The following is a 19,144-nucleotide window of genomic DNA, read 5'->3' on the forward strand; positions in this document are numbered from 1 at the left end:
GAGAAGAATGGTTATTGCTGCTTTCCTGATCCAGTCTGTTCCTGCTTTCCAGTCTCTGCCTGGACTTGTGTCTCTCCAATGTTGCAAGGCCTGGCAGTGCAGTTAAGTGTTTGGTTCTTAAAGGAAAGTTCAAGATACCTAAAGGCAGGCAAAAATATTGAATTCAGTGCGAGAAGATGGACTGCTCTCATCAGAGCACAGCACTTCATTTCAGACCCTGTGCTGTCTGCATGTTTTCCTGTGAGCGTACAGTGCAATCAGCAGTGAGGTCTTCATTTGGCCCAAAGCCTGTGCAGCCCTTTGGCCACTTGAGTGAAATCAGTTAGTCACTTCAGATAAGTTTGAGAGGGGTCAGTTGAAAGCGCAAGTGTTGTCCCAGGAGTCTGCAGGGAGGGGAGACATGTTTGTCCTTACATTGTGGTGCTTTTCTTGAAGAAGGAGAACTCAGGACCTTGTGCTCAGGTACTTGTGCTGACAAGGACCAGTCTGTTTAGGTCATGAAGTCTTCAGTCAAACCAAGGATGCTTTAGTCACTGCCTTTCCTGAGAGGTTTTCCTTTGTGTTTTTGTTTCTCTCTAGGTATCTGCATTCCCCCATGAGAAGTGTCCTCCCAGCCTCTCATGCGCACCCCTACCTGTCCATGGGTAGCACCGGCTTAACTGATGTCCTGAAGAGCATTCCTCACCATGGATAGTTCACCCAAACTGACTGGGGAGACGCTGATTGTCCATCACATTCCCCTGGTGTATAGCCAGGTCCCTGATAGACAGTGCTGCTCCGTGAGCAAAAGGACCAACCCTTTCTGCCAGCCAGAGCTAGGCATTACACAGACCTCTGCCCTTCTGGACAGAGGCCTTTCACAAACTGACTCCTTGGTGTACAGAAGCTTTCTCCAGGCCTCCAGAACCTCAGCAGAGGCCTCAGACAACAAAGAAGGCAAAGCAAGGGACTTGATTGTCCATAGTGTCAGTAAGCAACACAACTCTTTCCTGCTGAACGAGGGTGAAGATCTCAGCATCTTTGGGGATGACTTGGGTCAAAAATCTTTCCACCTTTACAACTCCCTTGTGGCTGGCAAACCTCCCTTTCATCTGCACAAGCTAGCCTTGCCCCCTTTCCACCTACATGACTCCAACCCCATTGTGAAATCCTGGAACATGGCCAGCCAGTCTGGTGTGGTAGATGGACAAGAGGACAAAATCAGCAGTGATAATGTCCAGAAGAGGAACAATGCAAACCGGTGCCACCAGGCCTCAGAATGCATGGAGCTGGATGAACGCAGCTGCTGTTGTGGCAGCTCCTCCAGCTTCTCTTTTGATGGTGGCAACCAGGAGTGGAACCAGAACACAGGTGAATCACTGAGGAATCAGGACGCCCTGCATAGACAGACATGCAGCTGTTCCAGTTCAGAGCTCCGGCACTGTCGCTGCTGCAGTTCATCAAGTCAGCCTGAAGTGATTGAGCAACAGATGAGCTACATAAGTGACTCTTTCTGCAACAGCTCTGGTGGGATGCTGGTGAACTTCAGTGCTCTCTACAACAAAATGAATGGCCATTCTCAGTCTAACCTGAATTCAGCCAACCTGTCCTGTGACTCTTCCTTCTACAGCCACTCAGATACAGGAGCTTTTTACCTGGATTTGCATTCATCACCCACAGAATCAAAGATGTCTTGTGAAACACATCACCCAGAGAGTTTGGGGAAGGTGCGTGGGTGTCAACACTCCTCCTCACCTGTCCTTGATGCTAACTGTAACTCCTGCCACCTCCACTGTGAGCCTTGCACTTCAGAGAGCTCAGATCTCACTGCCTGCTTCCAAAGCCAAGCACGGCTCGTTGTGGCTACTCAGAATTATTATAAGTTAGTCACATGTGGCTTGTCTTCCCAGTCATCCCCCAGCCCGGCAGGATCTTCCATAACTAGCTGCTCAGAAGACCATACCAAAGGTAGCCCAGCCCAGCCCACTGAATACTATCTGTTTAGAAGGCCTGACCTGAGACAAGAAGAAAGCAATGTGGAGTGCAGTGAAGAGGAGGCAAAGGGAGAAGCCACCCAGAACATGATTGAGGGTTGGGTCTATGTGAATTTGCCAACACCTAACCTCAACACAAGCTGGCAGCACTCCAGGAGCTATGATCAGAACCTGGACAGGAGTCCTAGCAGCAGGCTGAGCTCTTTGGAGTGTATGGTGAGCTGTCCGGTCAAGCTGAGTGAAAGTCCAGCAATACCCATCCAGAGTTCCCCCCCAAAGCGAGTGACATCTTTTGCAGAACTGGCTAAAGGCAGGAAAAAGAATGGCACCTCCCCACCGCTCTGGTCCAGTGGTGATTCCTCTTTGGAGTTCTCCCCTATCCCTAAGACACAGCAGGATTGCCCAACCTTCCTTGAAGAAAGAGCTCACCGCAGCCAGAGTCTTCCACCCATGCCCTTTGTCCACAGCCCGAACCCAAGCTGTGAGGGCTTCTGTTTGAAATACCCTTTTGGGGACAGCCAGGCTTTGTGTTCCACCAGAGGCTCAGGCTCCAGTGAGACCATCCCCAGTGGGCATGGGGCAGGTGAGCAAGCCTCTCTCTCCCTGCTGATGGAGGCAGATATCAGCTTCTCAGGTAGCTCTGCCAGTGGCCGTGGACAAAGAGATGTTAGAGCCTGAGCAGATGGTAAGGAGCCAAACTAGGAAGAATGGACAATTAAAAAGATAGGCTGCTTTTTGGGACATGAGGGGAGCAACAGAGGAACCTGCATGGCAATGGAAGACCAGTGCCTGTGCAGTTTGTTTCCTGGTCTACCACTCCTTGGGACAAAGCCCTGCTGTGCTTATTTCAGACCCAAATCAGTGCAAGTGTCTTGTCCTTGTATTTCTAAAGCCTTCTGAGATTTTGTGCAAACCTCTCATATTGTGTAAGGGAGGACATGGCATTAGCACTTAGGGTCTGTGCAGCTTGGAGGATTGTCTCCCTTCCAGGGTGTTGTACTCCCCTAGTCCATGAGAACCACCTTCCTTTGGCTCCCAAGACAGATTTGAAGATGCTCAGCAGAGCCATGTTCCCAGCAGTCAAAGGGAAAGGAACCACTGAGGAGTTTTTAGCCTTTCTTCTTTGGAGCCACATGGGGCAGAGATGGGGAAGGAAGAAGCATAGCCAGCAGTCTTCTCTCAGTGCAGGGTCAGGAGACTCACACAGTCTCTGCCAGGACTTACAACATGAGTCCTGCAGAGATTAGAGAAGCTGCATGTCACTGCTGGAATATCCTGACCGTATCCTCCACAGTGCATTGGATTGCAGCAAAGGTTCCTCTGGAGGATAATTGTCCCAGCTCCCTCTGCAGGAAAACCTGTAATACATGAATTGCTTTCCACCTTGATATTGCTGTTACATATCCTGGTGAGGAAGCTGTGTGACAGCCCCATCAGAGGTACGGCCATTTCTCCAGCATGGCAGGAGACCTCTATCTCTGCCCTAGACAGGTCTTGTACCTGTTTCACAAGTAAAAGCCTGTCTAAAATGGGGCTCTGACCAGACTGCTGTGGTAGATACCCCCTAACATGCCATGGACCTGACTGCCTCCATTTAATGCCCTGAAAATTTCTGGCAGGAGATAGGAAGAACATGTCATTCGTTGCCATGGCAGGTATGAGGGAGATTTTGGCCTTTGGAGCAAGAGTTTTTTTGTGTATTGTCCTGTTTGCTTATTGAGCCATGAATGTGCGTTTGGTGTGGGATGGCAGGGAAGGCAGGTCTCTGCTGGGAGAAGGCAGCTGTGGGAGCAGCCCTCTTGGTTTGCAGAGGGAGTGCTTGGAGGGAGCAAGAGCTGCTCAGGGAAAGGGAGGAGGGGGCAGACAGGAGCTCTCAGGGCAATATATCTCAGCAGTTCCTGCACCCCCTGCTGTGGTCCCTTCCTCTGCACTGTGACAGCAAGGCAGGCATTAGAGCTGTGTGGAAAGCTCCTGCCTGCAGCTGGAGACAGAAGCAAAGCTGCCTCATGCCAGCTGAGAGCAGCATGCAAGCCTAGAGGGTCTGAGAAGGGACTAGAGGGAAAGCAAGCCCTGCTAAAGCTATAGGGAAAAAGGCCTGGCACACCCCACAGGCAGCAAGTAATACTGGGGCTCTGCTTGGGATGGGTCCTTTGTCCCAGAATTTGCTGTGGGCTGGAGAAGTGGTGGGGAAGGCAAGCCAGAAGCTGCCACGCCATGCTGGAATGTGGTGTGGTGATCAGTTATCCCAGTCAGCCCCATGTGTGCATCCAGTGCTCTGTGTGTTGTACACAGCATGTCACACTTCAGCTGTGTCCCTCAGGATATTGTGGCCCCACCATGCTGCAGGCATGCACACGTAGGCGATCAGCCCAGCACATACCCTTAGGAAATCCCTGTCAGTCATTTGCTGAAGCAGACCTGCCTTTTCCAGGGTTGGAAGGTCTTATTCTGCTGTGGGCCTGATTTGGCTGGGAACATCCTGCTTGGGCCTGGCACAGGCAGGGGGAGGAAGGGAGCTGTGTGCTCAGAGGGGGAACAGCTACAGGAGAAAGGGGAGGGAGGGAGAATGGGAAGCAAGCAGCCTTTCCAACAGCACTGAGTGCGATGTGGGATGCAGAGCTGTGGTGCTATTGCATGTAATGCTTGTGCTCAGTTGGGTGGGTTGGGATAAGAAATCTTGCTGTACCACAGAGCATTGGGCCATGTCTTTGTGGTACTGCCTGGATGGAGGCAGGCCGAGGGCAGGTGCTTGGGGCCATGGCTTGTGATGTCCTGCTGGGAGCAAGGGATGGGGAAGGGATGGGAATCTGCTGACCCTACCAGTGCAGCACCCTACTCTTCCAGACAGCTGTCAACAGCTGGAAGCTCTGCATTTGGGGCCACATATCTGTACCCTGCCGGCTCATGATGTGTGTAATCAGTTCAGACTTGAACCACTCTGCTTGTGTCACTGGCCTCTAGCTCATCCTCTTCCCGCAGCTGAGAGCAGGGTCCCTTTTGCTTGTGATCTTCCAGGCTGATGATGACTGTCCCTCCGTCCATCCTCACACTGTCCCCTTTTCTCTCCCCAAAGGTGGTGGCACAGACAGCAAACCTGTGGTATGCTACAGCAAGGACCAGCGTCCCACGACTCTGCCCATCCAGCCCTTTGTTTTCCAGCACCTTTTCAGCAAGCCACCCAAGACCTGTGCTCTGCAGAGCCATTTTGCCTCCAGCCTTTCCCAACTCTACAGCTTGTCCAGCAACTGGCCTGCCAGCCAGCAGATCTCCATTTCCCAATCCTCAGCCTCAGCCACCTCAGCAGAGCAGTCAGTGGCAGCAGGGAGCCAAGCCCACAGCACACTCCTGACCCAATGCTCAGTGGATGGAGCTGCCTCCCGCAGTGATGGCTCAATTAAGAAGCCTGCCCCCGAGGCAACCCGTCCGTCCCCTCTGGGGAGTTACTCTCCTGTGCAATGCAACGTGCCTTTCTTTCAAAGCTTGGACTCCTCTTCCTCACCCACTGCAGAGAGGGCTGGAGAGAGCCAGCCTCCCAGGAGCAGATCCTGCCCCATATCTGCCAGCCTACTTCCCATGAGGTCTTCCCCTGATGTCAGTGCCATGCAGCCCTCCCAAGCCACCAAAGCTGATGCCCTGAGGCAAAAGGAGAACCCCAAGCCTGTTCCCAAGAAGGAGGCATCGCTGGAGCCAAGCCCACTGCTCTCTGAGTACCAACTCCACAGTGGGTCCTTCCCGCCCCTCTCAGTGGACAGTATGCCTGTGAGCAGAGTGGGAGGCCATGCAAATCCCTGCTGGATGAGTGGCAGTGAGACCAGCAGCTCTGGTCCCCTGAGCAGCATGGGAATACAGCCCCTCAATGGTAGGTTCCCATCTGCCAGGATGTGCTAGTCTGGAACATCTCCAGCTCTCTGGCTACTGCTCCCTATAGCACCACCCTTCCTTATAGCTGCAGCCTGGGGCAAAATTGCATCTGGGTGCTGCAGCACCCAACAGCCCCCATCATCACTCTGCCCGCAAAAGAAAGTCATATGCTAAGAGCATGTCCACCCAGTCCTGACTTCTACACTGTGTCTCTGGAGAGGGCAGCATGGGGCTGCTGAACTTACAGCACCCTACACCAGGTGCTTGCACCCCAAACCTGCTCCCTCTTTGCCCGCAGCCATGAGGCCACCCATGCTCCTGCCCTGCTCTGCCAGGCTGTGGCCTCTGCCTCCCTTCATGTATGTATGCTAATGTCCTGAAACGCTGCTGGACTTTTAACTAACTTGCTGTCTCTCTTCCTCTGTCCTTCCTCTTTCTCATCCTCTCTCCCTGTTTCCCCTCCATGCCTTCCTGTCTGCTCACATCCTCCCATCTGGTGCTCACTGCCTGCACCATTCTAGCAAACCACCTCTTCCCCCAAACACTGAAGTGGTGGGAGTACAGGCAGAAAAAACCCTGAGTCTGGACCATGTTTCAGGGCTGCCTGGTTTAGCAGGCAGCCTAGACAGGAAGCAGCAATAGCCCCGGCTGAACTGGGGGAACCCCATCTTTGAGCTCCCTGGCACTCTCAACACCAGCCATTTCCACTGCAAGCTGAATGGTGCACACCACCTTTCTGCTGGGGGGGGTGTCTTGGGAGGTGACCTTGGGGCCCAGGTTCAGTATACCAGCTATGCCTGGCCTCATCACTGCTCTGCCTGCTCTGAGAGGGAGGGATGATGCATCTTCTCACAGTGGGGCTGAGGAGTACAAGACAAAAGTCAAATTGCCTCACTGATGGGTACACTATGCGTGGCGCTTCCCTTATTCTCCACAAGGTGAGAGCAGTCAGGTCCAGCTCTGGGCTCAATTGAAGGGTAAAGTGAATGGCCCAAGAGCTGGCTCAGACCTCAGCAAGTGCTACTGGACTGTGTCCAGCTTGTAGTTCATGTCTCTCATAGGAGTTGTGGCCCTTGGAGATCTCATGTCTGTGCCCCACAGTGTCTGCCCATCTGCCCCAGCCCTGGGAGCGTGCTAGGTGCTGGGCTGTAGCTCTCAGGACAGCTGGCAACACTGTAGGGATCCACGGGGCTCTGTCTTCTCCATGCTCCACCCTTAAGGTATTCTCTGTCCTCCAAAACCTATGCAGGAAGGGCTGAGTGGCTGGCTGCTTTTGGCTGAACCTTTGAGAGTCCTCCAGGAGGAGCAGAGGTATCTGTGGGAGGGAGAGCATTCATGAGGCCAGCCCCAAGTTGTGGAGCGAATTCCCCAAAGCTCTACACCTCACTGCCAACCCAAACAGTTTCTTCATCCCTCCTTCACAGGAAGATGCCTTGCCCAGAGCTGGGGAATCAACCAGATGGAAACGTAGCACATGAAAGAGCTCCTGCGAAAGTCACCCCTTGAAAATAGAGACCATCCATTGAAAATAGAAACAGGCAGAAGGCATGTAGTTTGTTGTCTGTGGATGCCTGTGTGTGACGAGTAGGGATTTTCTCTGTGCTCTGTTTTTGACCCCACTTGCTGGGCTATCCGCACAGCAGCCCTGAAAGTCTGGTGCAGTGAGGTTTTCCTTAGCACCAGCTCATGAGGGTGAACCTCCCACAGTATCTTCCAGTGCCCATGGGCCCCCAGTCAAGCTGGAGCTAGATGTTGGGTGATCTGTGGGGTTGAACTCTACAGGCTCATGTTGCAAACCATTGTTGGAAGAGTAACAAGCCTGTAGCCTAGCTGTCTTGGACAGGCTGGTGTGAAGACTTCTGCTACTGCAGGTTGTTTCTGGGAAAAGCAAACAATGTGGGAGAAGCTTTGGTATAAGGGCTTGGGGCTGATCCTTCTCCCTGTCTTGGCCCTGCAGGGCAGTCTATGAGGCAACTCCAGCTTACCTACACTGACTTCTTCCCTGACTACTTCTCACTAGCAGAGAAACCCCCTGCTGAGTTCTGCCTCTCCCCAGATGGCAACACAGAGTCCATCTCCATTGACCTGCTGCAGAAGAAGGGTGAGTCTGTGCATCTTGTGAAAGTGGAGGAGGGTGTGGCATAGCACAGCATAAGGCAAATAGTGCTTCTCTCTGTCTCATCTCACCTCTGTAGACATAATGGTTTCTTTCCCTGCCCTTCTCTACTGTAGCATCATAACTACATGTTCCCCTGGACTGATGGCTGTTTCCACAGCAGGTTCTTGTGTTCTCTGCACCATGCCACATGCCACGGAGTATGTTTGAGCTGCTTGTCCCAGGAAGTATGTTTAGAAAGGATTTTAAGTCCACAAGAAAGGGTGGAAAGAGCAGGCAGGCACAGGAGTATGACCCTAAGGCAGGGCATGCTGCCACCCCTGCCTCAGTATACAAGGATAGACCTCTGAATCTGTGTGATGGTTCAGATTTGCTAGCCTGAGATTTTGCAATTTATGTAAAAGGTCTGTTGGGTCCTACATGGTAAAGTGTTTATGTAAAAGGGTGGGAGAAAGGATTCCAAAGCAGGACCAGATATAGATGTAATGAGACCCATGGTAAAGGCAAGCTTGGGGACTGCCTCAATAATCATGTCAGAGGCATGAGATGTGCAGAAAAGTTCCCATGCCTTTGCCAGCTATGTGTTGGTGATTACCAGATGGCAGCCTTCCCTTCTATTCCACTTCTGTTCTTGCATCATACTGATGCAGGTGTCAGATTACCCACCACTGGCTTGTTACTGAAAGTCATTACATAGCTTGCCAAATGCATGGCTTCTGCCCTGCCACCCTGTAAGATAAAAGCAGCAAAAGACTCATTGTCTCAGACCCCATCTCTGCTCCCTCAAGGGATGGTGTGTGGAGGTGATGGTCCATGTCCCTTGGGAACACTGACAGGGTGTCTTATGATTCAGCCACTTCTAAAGGTTGTCATACTGTTGGGCTGATACATGAGCCAGCAGGGATAGATTTGGTGAAGGGTTCTGCATGTTTTTGGCAGATAAACTAATCATGTTTCCAGAAAGGGCATGTGTGCTGACATGGGCTTGAAATGCCCCTGCCTGATTTATTCATGAAGTGTTTGGTCAGGGTCTGTCCTAGAAGCCCCTCAGGCAGCTCTCTGACTCTGTTTTTCCCTCTAGGTCTAGTGAAGGCAATCAACACTGCTGTTGACCTGATTGTGGCTCACTTTGGAACCAGCAGGGATCCAGGGGTGAAGGTAAGTCTTGCTTTCAGTATGGCTTCTCAACATCATGAGTGACATGGAGAGAATGGAGAAAGATTGCCTCTCCATTCTATTCAGTTAAAAAGCTACAGGGTATCCAATGAAGCTAGCAGTACCAAGAACAAAACAAAGGCAGTGGTACATCATGCAGCAAATAGTAAATCTGTGACACCTCTTGCTGTATGATGCTGGGGGTGCTAAAAGGTTATGTGGATTTAAGGGAAGATAGAAAAATACAGGGAGGGGAAATAAATTGAGTCTACTAAACACAGGAATCATGTCCAGCTTAGGTAGTCTCTGAGCTGAAAGTAGTTGTAGGCTGGGAGAGCATTAAGAGGAAGTATTATATGTTTGCTCTGGTTTGACTGTTTCTTATGTACTTACTCATAGCTCCTTATAAGAGAGAATATCAGGCCAACTGGAATTCTGGTCTGATGCACCACCAGCTCTTTTTCCTCATATAGTGGAGAGCTGTGTTTCCCTCCTCCACCCATCCAGGAATTCTGTTCTGGCACTGATGCCAGGGCACAGCGCAGAGTCTCCAGTCACAGAATCACAGAATGGTAGGGATTGGAAGGGACCTCTGGAAATCATCTTGTCCAACCACCCTGCTTGAGCAGGGACACCTAGAGCAAGGGCCACAGGAACACGTCCAGGTGGGTTTTGAATGTGTCCAGGGAAGGAGACTCCACAACCTCTCTGGACAGCCTGTTCCGCTGCTCTGCCACCCTCACAGGAAATAAGTTTTTTGTCATGTTTAGGTGGAACTTCCCGTGTTCCAACTTGTGCCCATTGCCCCTTGTCCTGTCATTGGGCACTACTGAAAAGAGCCTGGTCCCATCATCCTGACACCGACCCTTTAGATATGTATAGGTATTGATGAAATCCCCCCTCGGTCCTCTCTTCTCCAGGCTGAACAAACCCAAGTCTCTCAGCCTTTCCTCATAAGGGAGATGCTCCAGTCCCCTGATCATCTTGGTAGCTCTCTGCTGGACTTGCTCAAGCAGTTCCCTGTCCTTCTTAAACTGGGGGGGCCCAAAACTGGACACAGGACTCCAGATGTGGCCTCACTAGGGCAGAGTAGAGGGGGAGGATAACCTCCCTCAACCTGCTGGCCACACTCCTTTTAATGCAGCCCAGGATACCGTTGGCCTTCTTGGCCACAAGGGCACATTGTTGGCTCAGGGTCAGCTTGCTGTCCACCAGCACTCCCAGGTCCTTCTCAACAGAGCCGCTTTCCAGTAGTTCAGCCCCCCAGCCTGTACTGGTGCATGGGGTTGTTCCTCCCCAGGTGCAGGACCTCTACACTTGCTCTTGTTGAATTTCACAAAGTTCCCCTCGGCCCAGCTCTCCAGCCTGTCCAAGTCTCGTTGGATGGCAGCACAGCATTCTGGCGTATCAGCCACTCCTCCCAGCTTGGTATCATCAGCGAACTTGCTAAGGGTACACTCTATCCCTTCATCCAGGTCATTGATGAATATATTGGACAGGACTGGACCCAGCACAGACCCCTGGGGAACACCGCTAGGTACAGCCCTCCAACCAGACTCTGCTCCACTGATCACGACCCTCTGAGTTCTGTTGTTGAGCCAGTTCTCTAGCCACCTCACTGTCCACTCATCTAAACCACACTTCTTTAGCTTGCCTGTGAGGATGTTATGGGAGACAGTGTCGAATGCCTTACTGAAGCTGAGATAAACAACATCCACTGCTCTCCCTTTGTCGACCCGGCCAGTCATGCCATCACAGAAGGCTATCAGGTTGGTCAAGCATGATCTTCCCTTGGTGAATCCATGTTGACTACTTCTGATAACCTTCTTTTCCTCTACATGCCTGGAGATGACCTCCAGGATGAACTGCTCCATCACCTTTCTGGCCTATAGTTTCCCAGGTCCTCCTTCTTGCCCTTTATGAAGATTGGAGTGACGTTTGCTTTCCTCCAGTCCTTGGGCACCTCTCCTGTCCTCCATGACCTTTAAAAGATGATGGAGAGGGGCTCAGCAAGAACATCTGCCAGCTCCCTCAACACTCATGGGTGCATCCCATCAGGGCCCATGGATCTGCGAGGATCCAGTTTGCCTAGGTGATCTCTGATCCAATCCTTCTCAACCAAGGGGAAGTCCTCCTTTCTCCAGATATTTTCTCTCTCTTCTGGGGGCTGAGATGCCTGAGGGCCAGCCTTAGCAGTATAGACTGAGGCAAAGAAGGCATTCACTAACTCTGCCTTCTCTGCATCCTGCGTCACCAGGGACCCTTCCTTGTTCAGCAGTGGGCCCACTGTATCCCCAGTCTTCCTTTTACTGCTGATGTATTTAAACAAGCCCTTCTTGTTCTCCTTGACATGCTTTGCCAGGTTTAGTTCCAAGTGGGCCTTGGCCTTCCTTGTTGCATCTCTGCATACCCTGACAAAATTCCTGTATTCTTCCCAAGTGGCCAGTCCCTTTTTCCACATACTTTGAACCTCCCTCTTCCATTTGAGTTTTTGTAGAAGTGCTTTGGTCATCCATGCAGGTCTCCTGGCTCCTCTGCCTGACTTCTTCCTCCTAGGAATGCACCAATCTTGAGTGTGGAGGAAGTGGTCCTTGAATACTGTCCAGCTCTCTTGGACCGCCCTGCCTTCCAGAGCCCTAGCCCATGGGATTCCTCCTAGCAGGTCTTTGAAGAGGCCAAAGTTGGCCCTCTTGAAGTCCAAAGTTGTAATTCGACTCATAGCCCTGCTTCTACTTAGCAGTATCGTGAACTCGACCATCTCATGGTCACTGCAGCCAAGGCTACCCCCAACTCTCACATCCTCAACCAGCCCTTCCTTGTTTGTTAGAATAACGTCGAGCAGCAGATCTCGCTTCGTTGGCTCCTCCACCACCTGCATCAAAAAGTTGTCCTCAATGCTCCGCAGGAATCTTCTAGATCATTGTGCTGGTTGAGACTGAGAAAGAGTTAATTCTCTTCACTGTAACATCTGTAGTAGTCAGGGACCTTTCCAGCTTCCCATGCTCTGCCATGTGGGCATGAGGCCAGAAGGGGCGGGACCACAGCCAAGGCAGCTGATCCCAACTGGCCAATGGGTTATTCATTCCATACCATGTGAAGCCATGACCAGTATATTAACCGGGGCAGTTGGTGTGCGGGTGGGGCAGTTGTGCCTCAGGGACTGGCAGCATCGGGTTGGTGTGCCATGAGCAGCTGCATCACTTGCTGTTTGTTTTGTTTGTTCATTCCCCCCCGTCCCTGACCTTCACACCTCTCTCATTGTTTTCCTTTCCATTGCATTATTGCTCCTATTGTTGTTATTGTTTTATTTTAATTATTAAATGGTTCTTATCTCAACCCATGAGTTTTACCCTTCTGATTCTCTCCCCCATCCCAACGGTGGGGGAGTGAGCGAGCGGCTGTGCGGGGCTGAGTTGCTGGCTAAACCACAAGAGTGTTTTTTGGTACCCAACATGGGGCACAGAGGGTTTGAGATAACAGGTGCTGGTAACAGCACCATGTTCTTGTTTTTGCAGTACGTGTTAAGGACGGGTGTTGGTCTGTTTAGTCTGCTGTGTTCTGCTGTGATTAGTGATGTTTTGCCTAACAGATCTGTTCTGCAAACGCTGGTTTTCAGCTTTATCTGGTATTTGGGGTTTTTGCTGGATCTGTTACTGTATATTGGATACCATCTTATTGAAGCAATTAGGAATTATAACTCCTCTTCTGAGAGATTTTTTATGGAGGAAATACAGAATAGTATCTTTGCTACTTCTATGCTGTCTCCACCTTTATTGCAACATCCTTTTTGTATATATATCTTGAACATCCTTGGGTAGTTAAGATACACTTATTGTTAGTTTTTGGGCGTGTTCTTTTGGTTTTGACTAAGGTCAGAAAGCAACTTAAGAATATCATCCTGAGATCTGCCCCAAGTTTTGATAGTTTTGAGTGGCAGGGCATGTGGGATAGCATGGGCAAATACCTAAGGCAGTGGGCACCCCCAGTGTTTTGGAGCTTCACCCCTGAACAAGTGCAGAATCCTGAAAAACTATTAGAATATTTGCAGAATGTATGTTCTTACCCTGGGAAATGTAGAGACACACAGATAACTGCAACATGCTGGGGCCTGGCCCATGCATACTGAGCCCTACTCAACAGTATTCAGTGCTCCCAAGGGGAAGAGAAGGTCTCTGGATTGAAATGCAAAGTGACAGGCACTGCAGCTGCTCCAACCGTGATGAAAGGCACTGCAGCTGATTCAGAGAATCAACCCATGCCAGTACCAGTCGCTCCTACACACAAGAAGAAATCATGGAAGAGAAAGTCAACTCATTTAGAAAGAGATGAGGAAGAAGCAGGGCCATCATGAGGAGAAGAGGAGGAAAAAGCCATAAATGAATGGAGACCACCCGATCCCTGTCCTTGAGTGAGTCGGGAGATGTGGGAAAAGATTTCGGCTGTTGTCTAGGTGATCAAATTGCCACCTGGCTGCTCCGAAGCTGGGATAACAGGGCCAGTAGTCTGGAATTAGAAGGGAAGGAAGCCAAACAACTGGGTTTCCTTTCTGGGGAAGGGGGCATTGACAGAGCAATTGGAAAAGGGACACAAGCCCTCAGCCTCTGGAGGCGACTCCTGTCCATTGTGAAGAAAAGGTACCCCTTCAAGGAAGATATTGTATATCGCCTAGGAAAATGGACAACTATGGAGAAAGGCATCTAGTATCTAAGGGAATTAGCTGTGCTTGAGGTGATTTATGGTGACCTGGACGGTCAACAGTCATCCAAAGATCCAGATGAAGCCGAGTGCACGCGACCCATGTGGCAGAAGTTTGTATGGAGCACACCATCCTCGTATGCAAACTCATTGGCAGTAATGTCCTGGAGAGAGGACGAGGCACCAACAGTGGCAGAGGTGACTGATAGACTCCGGGACTATGAAGCAAATATCTGTTCCTCGCTAGTTTCTGCTGTGGAGAAACTTTCCTAAGTCCAGCAACTCAAAGAAGATATGTCCTACTCCCCACGGTTATAGACCAGTATCTCAGCTGTTAGGAGTAAACGTCCCTTTGCTCAAAAGAGGGGATACACACCACGAGGCATCCTATGGTTTTATGTGCTTGTCCATGGAGAGGTCATGAAGAAGTGGGATGGAAAACCTACCTCAGTCCTAGAGGCACGGGTACGTGAGCTGCAAAGAAAAATGATCGCTCAGGGTGGTTCTTCCCAGAAAGCTGCTGCTCCAGTCTCCAGTAAGCAATTCCCCAGACAGAGGAGTTGAAGCACTCATTTTATTTATGGTCCTAATAGAGACACTTGTGATTTGTATTTACAAGAAGTGAGTGGTGAATACTATGATCAGGAATAGAGGGGCTCTACCACCAGCCAGGTGGAGGAAAGGGATAACCAGGTTTACTGGGCTGTGTGTATTAGATGGCCTGGCACATCCGACCCACAGGAGTACAAAGCTTTAGTGGACACTGGTGCACAGTGCAATTTCAAGGACCCAAAAGGGTACAAGTGGGATTTTGGAGTAGCTGCCTTGGAGATGGAGAAAACTGAACAGCTGTCTACCTTGCCTGGCCTCTCAAAGGACCCTTCTGTTGTGGGGTTGCTGAGGGTCAAAGAACAACAGGTGCCGATCGCCACCACAGCAGTGCACCTGCAGCATTATCGCACCAACCGAGAATCCCTGATTCCAGTCCATGAGCTGACTCACCGACTGAAGAGCCAAGGGGTGATTACTAAGACCCGCTCACCCTTTAACAGTCCCATATGTCCAGTGTGGAAGTCTAATGTACAGTGGAGGCTAACAGTAGACTATCAAGGCCTGAATGAAGTCACTCCACCACCGAGTGCTGCTGTGCCAGACATGCTAGAACGTCAATACGAACTGGAGTCAAAGGCAGCCAAGTGGTATGCCACAATTGATATTGCTATTGCATTCTTCTCCGTCCCTCTGGCAGCAGAGTGCAGGCCACAGTTTGCTTTCACTTGGAGGGGCGTCCAGTACACCTGGAATCAACTGCCCCAGGCGTGGAAACACAGTCCTACCATTTGCCATGGACTGATTCAGACTGTACTGGAACAGGGAGAAGCTCCAGAATACCTTCAATACATTGACGACATCATCGTTTGGGGCAACACAGCAGAAGAAATCTTTGAGAAAGGGAAGAAAACAGTCCAAAATATCCCTCTGAAAGCTGGTTTTGCCATAAAAAAAGTAAGGTCAAAGGACCCGCACAAGAGATCCAGTTATCAGGAATCAAATGGCAAGAGGCCATCATCAGTTTCCAATGGATGTGATCAACAAAATAGCAGCCATGCCTCCACCAACAAGCAAAAAGGAAACACAAGCTTTTTTGGGCGTTGTGGGTTTTTGGAGAATGCATATTCCAGATTATAGTCTGATCGTAAGCCCTCTCTATCAAGTGACTTGGAAGAAGAATGATTTCAAATGGGGCCCTGAGCAACAACAAGCCTTTGAACAGATTAAACGAGAAATAGTTCACGCAGTAGCCCATAGGCCAGTCCAGGCAGAACAAGATGTAATAAAAATGTGCTCTACGCTGCAGCTGGGGAGAATGGCCCTACCTGGAGCCTCTGGCAGAAAGCACATGGGGAGACCCGAGGTCGTCCCCTAGGGTTTTAGAGTCGTGGATACAGAGAGTCCGAAGCCCGGTATACTCCAACTGAAAAGGTGATTTTAGCAGCATTATGAAGGGGTTTGAGCTGCTTCAGAAGTGATTGGTACTGAGGCACAGTTGCTCCTGGCACCCCGACTGCCGGTGCTGGGCTGGATGTTCAAAGGAAATACCCCCTCTACACACCATGCAACTGATGCTACATGGAGTAAATGGGTTGCACTGATCACCCAGCGGGCTCGAGTAGGAAACCCCAGTCGCCCAGGAATCTTGGAAGTGATTATGGACTGGCCAGAAGGCAAAGACTTTGGAATATCACCAGAGGAGGAGGTGACATGTGCTGAAGAAGCCCCACTTTATAACAAACTGCCAGAAAATGATTAGTAATATGCCATGTTCACTGATGGGTCCTGTCGCCTTGTGGGAAAGCACTGGAGATGGAAGGCTGACGCATGGAGTCCTACACGACAAGTCGCAGAAACTGCTGAAGGAGAAGGTGAATCGAGCCAGTTTGCAGAGGTAAAGGCCATCCAGATGGCCTTAGACATTGCTGAACGGGAAAAGTGGCCAGTGCTCTATCTCTGTACTGACTCCTGGATGGTGGCAAATGCCCTGTGGGGCTGGCTATAGCAGTGGAAGCAGAGCAACTGGCAGCACATAGGCAAACCCATCTGGGCTGCCACATTGTGGCAAGATAATGCTTCCCGGGTAGAGTACCTTATTGTAAAGGTACATCATGTTGATGCTCACGTCCTCAAAAGTCGGGCCACTGAGGAACACAGAATAATAGAATCACAGAGTCATTAAGGTTGGAAAAGACCCTTAAGATCATCGAGTCCAACTGCTAACCTATCACTGCCAAGTCCACCACTAAACCATATCCTCAAGCACCATGTGTACCCTTCTTTTAAATACCTCCAGGGATGGAGACTCAACCACCTCCCTGGGTAGCCTGTTCCAATGTTTGACAACCCTTTCGGTGAAGAAATTTTTCCTAATGTCCAACCTAAACTTCCCCTGGTGCAGCTTGAGGCCATTTCCTCTCAGCCTATCGCTTGTTACTAGGGAGAAGAGTCTGACCCCTGCCGCGCTACAACCCCCTTTCAGGTAGTTGTAGGGAGCAACAAGGTCTCCCCTCAGCCTCCTCTTCTCCAGGCTAAACAACCGCAGTTCCCTCAGCCGCTCCTCAGAAGACTTGTTCTCTAGACCCTTCACCAACTTCGTTGCCCTTCTTTGGACACACTCCAGCACCTCGATGTCCTTCCTGTAGTGAGGGGCCCAAAACTGAACACAGTATTCAAGGTGTGGCCTCACCAGTGCCAAGTACAGGGGCACTATCACCTCCCTGCTCCTGCTCGCCACATTATTCCTGATACAAGCCAGGATGCCATTGGCCTTCCTGGCCACCTGGGCACACTGCCGGCTCATGTTCAGCTGGCTGTCAACCAGCACCCCCAGGTCCTTTTCCTCCAGGCAGCTCTCCAGCCACGCCTCCCCAAGCCTGTAGCATTGCATGGGGTTGTTGTGACCCAAGTGCAGGACCCAGCACTTAGCCTTGTTGAATCTCATACTGTTGGCTCCGGCCCAACAATCCAGCCTGTCCAGGTCCCTCTGTAGGGCCTTCCTGCCCTCCAGCAGATCGACATTTCCACCCAGCTTGGTGTCATCTGCAAACTTACTGAGGGTGCACTCAATCCCCTCATCCAGATCATCAATGAAGATATTGAACAGGACCGGCCCCAACACTGAGCCCTGGGGAACACCACTCGTGACTGGCCACCAACTGGATTTGACTCCATTCACCACCACTCTCTGGGCTCGGCCATCCAGCCAGTTTTTAACCCAGCGCAGAGTGCACTTGTCCAAGCCGTGAGCAGCCAGCTTCTCCAGGAGAATGCTGTGGGAGACAGTGTCAAAGGCCTTACTAATGTCCAAGTAGACAACGTCCACAGCCTTCCCCTCATCCACTAAGCAGGTCACCTTATCATGGAAGGAGACCAGGTTAGTGAGGCAGGACCTCCTTTTCATAAACCCATGCTGGCTGAGCCCGATCCCCTGGTTGTCCCGCACGTGCCGCATAATGGCATTCAAGATGATCTGTTCCATGACCTTTCCCGGCACTGAGGTCAGGCTGACAGGCCTGTAGTTCCCCGGATCCTCCTCCCGACCCTTCTTGTAGAGGGGCGTCACATTCGCTAGTTTCCAGTCATCTGGGACCTCCCGGTCTGACCAGGACTGCTGATAAATGATGGAGAGTGGCTTGGCGAGCTCCTCTGCCAGCTCCCTCAGTATCCTCGGGTGGATCCCATCCTGCCCCATGGACTTGTGAACATCCAGGTGAAGGAGCAGGTCGGTGACTGCCACCTCTTCAACAACTGGGACTTCATTCTGCATACTATCTCCATCTCCCAGCACAGGGGCCTGACAACCCCGAGGATGACCAGTCTGACTATTAAAGACTGAGGCAAAGAAAGCATTAAGTACCTCAGCCTTCTCCTCATCTTTCCTGGCAAGGTTACCTTCCGCATCCCACAAAGGAGGGAGATTCTCCCTGGCCCTCCTTTTGTCACTGATGTATTTATAAAAACATTTTTTGTTATCTTTAATGGTGGCGGCCAGTTTAAGTTCCAGCTGGGCCTTCGCCTTCCTAATCTTTTCCCTGCATAACCTCACAACATCCTTGTAGTCCTCCTGAGTCACCTGCCCCCTCTTCCAAAGGCAGTAAGCTCTCCTTTTTTTCCTGAGTTCCAGCCAAAGCTCACTATTCAGCCAAGCCAGTCTCCTCCCCCGCCTGCTCAACTTACGGCACATGGGGACGACCTGCCTCTGCGCCTTTGAGACTTCCTTCTTTAATAACATCCAGCCTTCCTGGACTCCTTTGCCCTTCAGGACTGCCTCCCAAGGGACTCTGTTAACCAGACAGACTCCTTAACAATCCAAAGTCTGCCCTTCTGAAGTTCAGGGTAGCAGTTTTGCTGACCCTCTTCCTTACTTCTCCAAGAATCCAGAACTCTATCATGTCATGGTCACTGAGCCCAAGACAGCCTCCGACCACTACATCACCCACCAGGCCTTCTTTGTTCGTAAACAGCAGGTCCAGCAGGGCACCTCCCCTGGTTGGTTCGCTTACCAGCTGCATCAGGAAGTTATCTCCCACACACTCCAGGATCCTCCAAGACTGCTTTCTCTCTGCTGTGTTGTATTTCCAGCAGATATCTGGTAAGTTCAAGTCTCCCACGAGAATAAGGGCTAGAGATTGTCAGACTTCAGCCAACTGCTTGTAGAGTACTTCATCTGTCTCCTCATCCTAGTTGGGTGGTCTATAACAGACTCCCACCAGGATGTCTGCCTTATTGGCCTTTCCCCTGATCCTTACCCATAAGCACTCAACCTTATCATTACTGTCGTTGACATGAA

General features: G+C 50.9%; 1 protein-coding gene across 1 annotated transcript in view; it reads left to right on the forward strand.

Annotated features, from left to right (window-relative positions):
- The first annotated feature begins 583 nt into the window (after positions 1-583).
- The window catches only part of LOC142049832 (AP-4 complex accessory subunit RUSC2-like), a 28,976-nt gene continuing 10,415 nt past the window's right edge, over positions 584-19,144 (forward strand). Inside the window, exons 1-3 of the mRNA XM_075077916.1 lie at positions 584-2,556; positions 7,792-7,935; positions 9,032-9,108. Coding sequence (XP_074934017.1) covers positions 687-2,556; positions 7,792-7,935; positions 9,032-9,108 — 2,091 coding nt within the window. The 5' untranslated portion in view covers positions 584-686. The remainder of the gene's footprint in view (positions 2,557-7,791; positions 7,936-9,031; positions 9,109-19,144) is intronic.

Source organism: Phalacrocorax aristotelis, chromosome W, assembly GCF_949628215.1.
Source record: "Phalacrocorax aristotelis chromosome W, bGulAri2.1, whole genome shotgun sequence".
NCBI classification, from domain to species: domain Eukaryota; kingdom Metazoa; phylum Chordata; class Aves; order Suliformes; family Phalacrocoracidae; genus Phalacrocorax; species Phalacrocorax aristotelis.